This window comes from Neoarius graeffei, chromosome 17, assembly GCF_027579695.1.
Source record: "Neoarius graeffei isolate fNeoGra1 chromosome 17, fNeoGra1.pri, whole genome shotgun sequence".
In the NCBI taxonomy this organism is placed as follows: Eukaryota; Metazoa; Chordata; class Actinopteri; order Siluriformes; family Ariidae; genus Neoarius; species Neoarius graeffei.
The window spans coordinates 37,853,022-37,864,300 of NC_083585.1; the positions used below are offsets into that span (position 1 = coordinate 37,853,022).

The following is an 11,279-nucleotide window of genomic DNA, read 5'->3' on the forward strand; positions in this document are numbered from 1 at the left end:
TCAGTTGGTCAGAAGTTACCCTGGGGTTATTTGTGACCTCGCTGACTTACACGCCTTGCTCTTGGAGTGATCTTTGTTGGTCGACCACTCCTGGGGAGGGTAACAATGGTCTTGAATTTCCTCCATTTGTACACAATCTGTCTGACTGTGGATTGGTGGAGTCCAAACTCTTTAGAGATGGTTTTATAACCTTTTTCCAGCCTGATGAGCATCAACAACGCTTTTTCTGAGGTCCTCAGAAATTTCCTTTGTTCGTGCCATGATATACTTCCACAAACATATGAAGATCAGACTTTGATAGATCCCTGTTCTTTAAATAAAACAGGGTGCCCACTCACACCTGATTGTCATCCCATTGATTGAAAACACCTGACTCTAATTTCACCTTCAAATTAACTGCTAATCCTAGAGGTTCACATACTTTTGCCACTCACAGATGTGTAATATTTGGATTGTTTTCCTCAGTAAATAAATGACCAAGTATAATGTTTTTGTCTCATTTGTTTAACTGGGTTTGCTTTATCTACTTTTCGGACTTGTGTGAAAATCTGATGATGTTTTAGGTCATATTTATGCAGAAATATAGAAAATTCTAAAGGGTTCACAAACTTTCAAGCACCACTGTATATCTATATGTCTTGTATCTAAAACACTGGTGTTTGTGTACTGTGTCTTTCCCCAGGTGTTCACCGACAAGCATTGTTCATCACAGTTGGTTGGTTCATCGGTTACCATTTAACAAAGATTGAAAATTATAAATGTGCCAAGCTGGACAGGGAGATGAAAGAATACATCCGCATGCACCCAGAAGAGTTTCCAGAGACGGGTAATGGTAGAAAAATTGTACATATTTCAAGTTTAATCATGCAACCTCAAGAGTGTCCATGCTCTTATGATTTCAGTACACAGTGATGATTGCATTCAGGTGACACTGATGACTGTCAAAACTGTTTCTCCAGAAAAGAAGATGTTTGCAGAGATCGTCGAGCCGTTTCACCCTATCCGCTGAGTGGAGATCCTTTTCACGGACATTTCCAAAAACCTTCTTCTGTCCACCATGTTATTAAAGTGTATGTCATGATTTATTGAATATTTTGTTTCTAATATTTGATTAAACAATTTAAAACACGCAAGATGCATATTTATGGTTTTCTTTTACGTTTGCTGAAGATCTATAGATAAAGAGCTCAAAATGCTCACAATTCCAGAAAATGTGTTGGGAAAAGAATTAATATTCTGTTCTGAATTTTTAAATCTGTTAGACGTTCCAGAGCCTCTCCACTGTTTTTCATTAGGCCCTTAATTTTCTTTAACATTTAGCAAGAAAAAGCAATTTTGAAAATATTTTGACATTTATTTTCTTGAAAAGAGAGCAAGAGCTAGGGATAATTAAAATGATCATGGCAAATGCTTAAGTATAAATATACAAACGTTTTCCTTAATGGATATTAATTTCTGTAAAGTTAATGTAATGAAGCTGAGTTTACCTCTTTTTTTTTTTTTTTTTTTTTTAAGGTTAAACTTCTTTCATTGATATGTCCATGTATTTTCACTTTCAGCTAGGTTTCCTACATCACCCACAATGCCATTAGTGGTGCTCGAGGGATTGAACTTGCAGCACTCTCTTTAGGAAGAGATGAATCAGTGCTCTCGTCTCTCCAGCTCTCTCAGATCCTCATTTGTGTATTTTTGTCAAACAGATCAGCTTCCAAAGTTTTAAGTGCCCTGCTAATACAGTACCACCATCACCAACGTTGTGCTTATCTTCTCTTAGGTATCCGGTCATTTTTCACAAGTCTTTTAGCACAAAAGTTTCTTTGCGCACACCTAAGGTCCTTTCACACAACTGTCATTTCAATGTGGAATGGTCACAATAATTAAAATACTCTTCTTGATATAGTAAGGGTTTTATTATGATTGTTTAGGGATGAGAAGCCGAAATTACAGTCAAATATTAAAACTTTAATTTTATGCTGCTCTGCATGTTATGGTTCAGTTATTGACAAGTTATTCCTGAAAGATGGAGTGAAAATCTGATTCGTTGTCTCATCTCATCTCTAGCCGCTTTATCCTGTCCTACAGGGTAGCAGGCAAGCTGGAGCCTATCCCAGCTGACTACGGGCGAAAGGCGGGGTACACCCTGGACAAGTCGCCAGGTCATCACAGGGCTGACACATAGACACAGACAACCATTCACACTCACATTCACACCTACGGTCAATTTAGAGTCACCAGTTAACCTAACCTGCATGTCTTTGGACTGTGGGGGAAACCGGAGCACCCAGAGGAAACCCACACGGACATGGGGAGAACATGCAAACCCCGCACAGAAAGGCCCTCGCCGGCCACGGGGCTCGAACCCGGACCTTCTTGCTGTGAGGCGACAGTGCTAACCACTACACCACCGTGCCGCCCTGATTTGTTGTTGTATTTAGATATTTGTAGTTAAGTCACAAGAAACCTTGAATTGTGGGCACCTTCAAAAAGAACTTCACTCTCACTTCTGATCATATCACAAACTCCACTGACTGTCAATAACTTGCACGTTTCCCAAAATAATTCACTGCGGGATTATGTCTCTTGCCCTGCCTGATAACGTGTGTTTTTCCAACCAAGAGTGAAATCTAATCCTAAAAACTTATCAAAATTATTAAAAGTCCATTTCTTCTTTTGGCTGCTCCTGATTAAGGGTCGCCACAGCGGATTAAAAGTCCATTTAATATCACATGTAACTGTTTTTGTATGTGTTTGACTAATAAACCCACAAAGTTGAAGCTGTGCTGATGAGTCTATGGGTTAGGCTCGTCAGCGAAAAGAAGCTGACAAGCATCCAAAATCCATCAAACATCTTTAAATATGATCAGTAGGTATTTACAATAAAGATTAAATGTGCTTAGAACGGGTGGCACGGTGGTGTAGTGGTTAGCACTGTCACCTCACAGCAAGAAGATCCTGGGTTCGAGCCCAGCGGCCGGTGAGGGCCTTTCTGTGTGGAGTTTCTCCCCGTGTCCGCGTGGGTTTCCTCCAGGTGCTCCGGTTTCCCCCACAGTCCAAAGACATGCAGGTTAGCTAATGGGTGGCTCTAACTTGACCGTAGGTGTGAATGGTTGTTTGTCTCTGTGTTGACCCTGCGATGACCTGGTAACTTGTCCAGGGTGTACCCCGCCTTTCGCCCGTAGTCAGCTGGGATAGACTCCAGCTTGCCTGCGACCCTGTAGGACAGGATAAGCGGCTACAGATAATGGATGGATGGATGTTCTGAGAACTTTTGCGAAAGGAATTGAGTTGTGCGAAAATATTTCTGTGTTAAATTACCGTAAACCATCTTTTAGATAATGATCTGAGTCTCAGCCTTAACTCTGTGACTGCAGCATATAGCTCCATTGTGTTCTCAAATTTCAAGTTGAGGTTTTGCTGTCTTCACTATTTCTATGCGGTATGATGTAATATAACATTGAATGTTGCTGGAAAATGGTGACTGGGAAAAGAAGCTCTTGTTTTTTCGAAGCTAACAACAAAAACTGATCAGTATTCCTCGACTTTCCATTAGACCTCTGATTTTTTTTTTTAAATTAGCACAGTTAATAATAAGCTCCAGGCTTATTAAAAAGAAAGCCGATAAACAGCAAAAGCTGTTGTGAATTCTCACTATTAACTTGCACTGTGGTTTTTCATGGACATCAACCTAAAAAATACACTTCAAAAAGATGTTTTATGCTGGCTGAAAGTGGAGGACTTGTGTTTTAAACTTTTTTTTTTGTCAGCTAAGTGTAGTTTTAAACTGTGTCATATCAGTGTTTTTTCCTCTGTACTGTGAACAGAATGAAGAACTGACTGAAGTGATGGCAACAATCATTTTATTGCATTCAACACTACTCTCTAAACAGATGTTCAAGAAAAGACGTAGTGAATTTTCATTTCGGTGCTACAAATTGTGTCGTAAGGTACACCTTTGATAATGTTGCTGAAAGATACTTAGAAGTTTGAACTGTAATGATCTAATTTTCGATGCCCAAAATGTCCAGGTATTTATATGTAAGATCCTGTGATTTCTTCGTAAGAGTACACATGACTGAGAACAGGCCTCTCAGGTGGAAGTAGAAGAACGCCTCTGAGTCGCCTTCCAGCAGCGGCTCCAGGCTTTTACAAAGAGCCATGCGAGTCTTCATGCTACCATCGTCATAGGGGACCAGTCCGCTCTCTACCATGTTCCTGATCACCTTCAGCATGTTATAGCACTCGTACAGGTCCTTGCTGTTCTCTCCAGCCTCACAGTTCACATCATCTTCAGACGGGACATCTCTGAGCAGGCTGGGCAGCAGGATGGTCTGTTCCATGTCACTGACTGCAGAGCTGTAGTGCTTCAGTGCAAGCAGCAAAGAGTTTTTGTTCATCCTGGTCTCTTCACGTTGCATGGTTGATCTGGAAATTTCAGGCAGCTCCTGCGATGGTGGAAAGGCAGTAAGGAGCCTGAGAGCAGTAATAATGCATTCGGATATGATGTTCTTAAATAGTGTGTTAGGGTGAGGGAGGGGCAGGGACACAGTGATGATGTGTAAATCTGATTAAACATTTGGGGTTGTCCTAGGATGTAGCAACAAGCTTTCATTATTTGTTTTTTTTCCCCAGGTTTACTTTTTGATTTCAAGCACATTACGTTGGTTCATGCCATCAGGGCCGTGAAGGCCTTCTGTAGGCCATTGACCCCAAAGTAACGCTCAACATCAGACCACACTCTTCGACAAATCATGAACAGAATTCAGCCTCAGCTGAAATGTTTATCTTGTTATACTATGAGATGATATTCACCTGGACTGAGTTTGCATTCTATACAAGTTTTCGAGAGGTAAATGATACATTTAAGCTCAACAACAAAAGTTTTCTTGTTATAAATACAGAATCAGGTGTTTGACAAGAACGTTAGCTGAAGTAGTTCGTGTTAGATTACACATTTACAGCCTTACAGCCTAGGAAGGGATGCTGTGGCTTTCTATTTACACATAATAGTAATTTTATTTCTTCAACTCACAAGCCATGAAACAGACTAGCGAATGTGTCTGTGGATGTTAACATTGTTATAGATAACTGACATACCGACTGACACAAGAAAAGCACTGAATAGTGTTAAGATGAATACAGAACAAGAATCATTCATTATCTCTAGCCACTTTATCCTGTTCTACAGGGTCGCAGGCAAGCTGGAGCCTATCCCAGCTGACTACGGGCGAAAGGCGGGGTACACCCTGGACAAGTCGCCAGGTCATCGCAGTGCTGACACATAGACAACCATTCACTCTCACGATCAATTTAGAGCCACCAGTTAACCTAACCTGCATGTCTTTGGACTGTGGGGGAAACCGGAGCAAACCCATCCGGACATGGGGAGAACATGCAAACTCCGCACAGAAAGGCCCTCGTCAGCCACGGGGCTCAAACCTGGACCTTCTTGCTGTGAGGCGACAGCGCTAACCACTACACCACCGTGCCGCTACAGAACAAGAATATACCAGTGAATTTTAACAATACAGGCAACCATGATATTGAAGTAGATGCACTAAAATGTACTTGGGTATCAAAAGTACTAGTACTGCGAATATTCTGTTGTCAAAGTAAGTGAGGACATTAAATCTGTTGTCCTTAGTGTCTGTACTAACATGTTTCATGTTTTCCTTTTTTATAATACAGTTAATCGCTGGGCGGCATGGTGGTGTAGTGGTTAGCGCTGTCACCTCACAGCAAGAAGGTCCAGGTTCGAGCCCCATGGCCGGCGAGGGCCTTTCTGTGTGGAGTTTGCATGTTCTCCCCGTGTCCGCGTGGGTTTCCTCCGGGTGCTCCGGTTTCCCCCACAGTCCAAAGACATGCAGGTTAGGTTAACTGGTGACTCTAAATTGACCGTAGGTGTGAATGTGAGTGTGAATGGTTGTCTGTGTCTATGTGTCAGCCCTGTGATGACCTGGCGACTTGTCCAGGGTGTACCCCGCCTCTCGCCCGTAGTCAACTGGGATAGGCTCCAGCTTGCCTGCGACCCTGTAGAACAGGATAAAGCGGCTACAGATAATGAGATGAGATGAGTTAATCACTTAAATTTAGCAATAAAACTGGAAAAGTCTTAAAAAGCATTCAGGAAAATTTGGGTGGTACAGCAGATAATATTGCTGCCTCACAGCTCCAGGGTCCTGAGTTTGATTCTGACCTCAGGTTACTGTTTGTTTGACTCCCTACTCACATCTGTATTGCAGTGTGCCTCACCAGATGGCAGTAGGTATGATGGTCTTTGGCAGAAGTGGACAGTAACGAAGTACATTTACTTGAGTACTGTACTTTACTTGAGTATTTTTAATTTTTTTTGATAACTTATGACTTTACCTTCACTACATTTGAAAGACAAATACCATACTTTTCACTCCACTACATTTCTATCAAGGTCCTCGTTACTATGAAGCAGCTTTGAAAGTGGATGTTTGTTCTTTTCTTTTCTAAAACGCGATTGGGTTTTTTTTTTCACAGGTGACACTGAGACAGCCTACCAGTAATCACTAGGGTCATGTCACATCCATAGACTGGATAAAATCAAGTTCAATTATTTCTCCCCAGCATTATTTAACACGATCAGTTGATGGCAGAATGGAAGTAGGCGGTTCTTCTGGGGAATGCATGCACCCATGTTTCAGTTTTCTGAAAGGAATAAAGAGTCGTTTCATTTTAAATGTTTGCTTTGTTTGCCTAAAACGGAGCAAATCACAGCCTACAAAAACTTGCCGTTCGACCTGCGGAAGCATATTGAGGTATATAAATGTTTTATTCCAAAAGAAAGCTTGTAATTAAGTTTTATGTGCATTTAGAGCTAGTGATAACGTTGCAATAGCTATGCAGTCTGATTAGTCAAATGACTTTCTATGGATTTGCCCGCCAAGTTGCCGTAGCCTTGTTCACGGCTAACATTAACACATAGTCCTAAGTAACTTGGACACTGTTACTTAGCATGTAAAAACGGAGTTAGGCTAACATGAATAACATTAACTTATCTGAAGTCCTTTCAGAAATATGTTTTAGCATAATCTTGCCAAATAAACAAAACGGAGAAATCTTTCTTGTCTAGTAATGTTAACTACCCAATATGATTTTGAGTTTGAAAAGAGTTTGCTAGCATGTCAGGTGGAGCTTCACTGACTAGCTAGCTTAACGCTAAACCACCATTATTCCATAGGTAGATTCATATGTGCATGAATATATACACTTACGCATGCACACACAAGAGACCTGTGAGATGGACAGTATTGTACTAGTCAGTCACAACAAATTGCAAGAATTTTTTGTTTTGATGTCAGATGATGGTCTTGCATTTTTTTTTTTTTGTCTTGCTTAAAGCAGTGTTGCTGTTAAGCAGTTATTAAGCTTGAGATGTGGACCTGGGTTTTAAGTCGGTTGGATTGTCCTTTTTATTTCCTGAGCAAGCTGCATTTACAGCTATTCCACTGTCTTCCTGATTAACATACACATACATGCTTACACACTGCCACAGCTGGGTCAGAACACTACCATGCTGCTTTGTGAGGGTGGGGAGGAGTGTTACAATTTAAAAAAAAATGACACTGGCTCTTTTTCAGTTCAGTTGTGTTTCATTTTGTAACATTCTACCAGGTGTTTATTCTACAGGTTCTACAAGCTAGTCAGTAAATCCAGTCAGTTGTTTCAGTGGCATTAGGTGTTGTAAGCGTTGTGGCAACAATACAACAATGCGTTGACAGAAAATGTACTTTTAATACTTAAGTACACTACTGTTCAAAAGTTTGGGGTCACCCAGACAATTTTGTGTTTTCCATGAAAAGTCACACTTTTATTTACCACCATAAGTTGTAAAATGAATAGAAAATATAGTCAAGACATTTTTCTGGCCATTTTGAGCATTTAATCGACCCCACAAATGTGATGCTCCAGAAACTCAATCTGCTCAAAGGAAGGTCAGTTTTATAGCTTCTCTAAAGAGCTCAACTGTTTTCAGCGGTGCTAACATGATTGTACAAGGGTTTTCTAATCATCCATTAGCCTTCTGAGGCAATGAGCAAACACATTGTACCATTAGAACACTGGAGTGAGAGTTGCTGGAAATGGGCCTCTATACACCTATGGAGATATTGCACCAAAAACCACACATTTGCAGCTAGAATAGTCATTTACCACATTAGCAATGTATAGAGTGGATTTCTGATTAGTTTAAAGTGATCTTCATTGAAAAGAACAGTGCTTTTCTTTCAAAAATAAGGACATTTCAAAGTGACCCCAAACTTTTGAACGGTAGTGTATTTTTAAAAGCAAGTACTTCAGTACTTTAACTTAAGTAAAAATTTGACTGTACAACTTTCACTTGTATCGGAGTAATATTTGACCAGTGGGATCTGTACTTTGTCTTAAGTAATGAAGTTGGGTACTTTGTCCACCTCTGGTCTTTGGTATGACCTGACTGCGATTAGAACTCACAATCTCCCGGTGAAGAGGCAGACACACTAGACCAACTTGCGAAAACTACTATGCAAACTCTCACAGTTACCAGAGGAGTATTCCCCCAGTGTAACCCTCGCTGTGTATAAGGCGAAAGGCCGAGGGCTACTGAAACGGAGATCAGTGCCTCCCGATGTGCTTTGTGGCATTGGAAGGACTTTGATCTTTTTTTGACTTCAGGTTACTGTCTATGGGGTGGCACAGTGGTGTAGTGGTTAGCACTGTCGCCTCACAGCAAGAAGGTCCTGGGTTCGAGCCCAGTGGCCGGTCAGGGTCTTTCTGTGTGGAGTTTGCATGTTCTCCCTGTGACTGCGTGGGTTTCCTCCGGGTGCTCCGGTTTCCCCCACAGTCTAAAGACATGCAGGTTAGGCTAATTGGTGGCTCTAAATTGACCATAGGTGTGAATGTGAATTGTTGTTTGTCTCTCTGTGTCAGCCCTGCGATGACCTGGCGACTTGTCCAGGGTGTACCCCGCGTCTCGCCCATAGTCAGCTGGGATAGGCTCCAGCTTGCCTGCAACCCTGTAGAACAGGATAAGCGGCTACAAGTGATGGATGGAGGTTACTATCTGTTACCCCTTTTCCACCAAATCAGTTCCAGGGCTGGTTCGGGGCCAGTGCTGGTGCTGGTTCACAACTCGTTCAACTCGCTAGCCAGCTGAGAACCAGTTTGCTTTTCCATAGCTCGCGGTGCTAAGAGGAGACATGTTATTATGTCGCTGTATACGTCACTACGTCGCTGTATACGTCAGTTACGTCGCTACGTTTGCATAAACCTTGGCGTGAATATCGAAGCAAAAACAACACGGAAGCAGCAGCAACAACAACAACAATAATAATAATGGATGACTTTGCGTTTGTACAGCTGCTGCTTCTCGCCGCTTAAAAATGGCGATCTTTCGCGGTCTTGTTATTGTTGTTGGTCTTAACAACTCCGCCCCCCCGCTGACGTAAGCGGTTCTTTCCTCTGGCCCAGCAGAGAGTTGGTGCTAGCCTGGAACCAGTTTTTCTGGCCCCAGAGCCAGTTCTTTGTCAATGGAAACAGAAAACCCGGTTCCAAACTAAGCACTGGCCCCAAACCAGCCCTGGAACTGCTTTGGTGGAAAAGGGGCATATGTGGAGTTTTGCTGTTGTTCCCATGTCTGCATGGGTTTCCTCAAAGTCTTCTCACCTCCCAAAGATGCCATTCCTATGAATGGCACTGAATCAGTTGTGATGCTGAGCAGGATAATATGGTTACTGAAGATGAATAAACAAATGAGTGCTACATTTTTCTTATTTTCAGCAACCTATGACTGAACTTTTATGAAGAGGCACAAATTAAGTTACAAAGGTCCTTAGAAGTATTCATGCAAAGGAAATGCTATACAACTGCCTGTCTGGCCTAGCATCCTTTAGGCTCATTGATTTAGTCTGCACCTTTACAGTGGTGTCAGTCCCTTACTTTTAGACAACACATTAATTGCCTTCTGAATTTAAGTTTAATCCTAAAGTGTGTTTAAACACTAATGAAGTTGCCAAAGTCTCAGAGAAAGGCAATGCCTGAAAGATTTTCTTTATGGTATAACTTCCTAAACACTCATGGGCCCTTTTGTCATGTCCACATACTGTATAGATGTATTTATAGAGCATGTATACTGTAGATAACATTTTACTGCATGTGACTTCGATCCTCATGCAGTTGGCAGCATTTTACAGCTCAATACGGGCTAGACTGGTACATTTCACTCTGTCGTGCAATCACAGCTGGCATTACTAATATGGAATGTCCTAATAAAAATATTTGCTTTTTGGTCTTCTGAAATATTACTGTTTGATTTACAGAATTGCCAGCATCTAAACTGGCACCCATGAGAAATATCAGTGAAAGACAAATGGTTAGCTAATGTGAAATGTGTGGCAATTCTGTTTCAAAGACCTCAGTGATGACATATGATCAGTGAACACAAACTAGTTCTCTTCTTAACATACAGAGCTTTCCATAAGACGCACAAGTGATTAGATTATGCCCCATGCAGTGAAACTATGAATGAGTATAGAACCTTTTCAAATTCAGCCTAATTTATAAGAGACAAGTTACATGAGATTATAATTCTACATGCAGTTATATAAAAATGTTTACACATGGGTCAGATTTATCTTAATTCTTCTTATATAAGGTAGATTAGCAGAGTTAATGAGGCTACTCATTAAAATATTGTACACTGTCACAGCCTGCTCATTCAGATTACACTTCACTTTCAGCAACATATTTCCTTGAGTTCATAGTAAGCAATATACTATTTAGACCCTCATAAAATATCTCAAAGGTATCACTGACCTTTTTTTCTAGAGCAGATTACAGTACGCATATTTTTATTGTGATGAACTACACACAGTATGTAGTGATAGTGACGACTGCTCATCACTTTGTGATGAACTGAAGAAGGCAAAAAGCTGCTCACAGGTTGGTTAGTAAAATAAAGTTGGGTTTTGCAGATTTAGATTTATTAAGGCAATAATTAGAGACATTAAACAGCATTCAGAAATAGAAACTGAAATTAGTCTTCAGCCAGCGCATTCGCATAAAGTTATGAGACCTTACAAGCTCACAAAAAGTAAACATTAAGCACATACTCACATAGTACACAGAGAGGTTGTGGTCAAATCTATTCTATGGTAACAAGAAAAAAAATGCAGGAAAATTTTAACCAGATTAGCAGGGTTAAGCTGTTTTGATGTCCAATGTTAAAACAATAACGCTAATGGTTTCTGATGGTTTCAATAAAATTCAGTTGGACT

General features: G+C 40.9%; 2 protein-coding genes across 2 annotated transcripts in view; one reads left to right on the forward strand and one right to left on the reverse strand.

Moving 5' to 3' along the window:
- ndufc2 (NADH:ubiquinone oxidoreductase subunit C2) overlaps positions 1 to 1,133 on the forward strand; it is a 13,343-nt gene extending 12,210 nt beyond the window's left edge. Inside the window, exons 2-3 of the mRNA XM_060944156.1 lie at positions 683 to 826; positions 960 to 1,133. Coding sequence (XP_060800139.1) covers positions 683 to 826; positions 960 to 1,009 — 194 coding nt within the window. The 3' untranslated portion in view covers positions 1,010 to 1,133. The remainder of the gene's footprint in view (positions 1 to 682; positions 827 to 959) is intronic.
- A 2,865-nt stretch (positions 1,134 to 3,998) lies between these two features.
- On the reverse strand, positions 3,999 to 4,415 carry thrsp (thyroid hormone responsive). Its single transcript, XM_060898124.1, has one exon. It carries the CDS (start codon positions 4,413 to 4,415, stop codon positions 3,999 to 4,001), a length of 417 nt encoding a protein of 138 aa, XP_060754107.1.
- Positions 4,416 to 11,279: the final 6,864 nt, after the last annotated feature.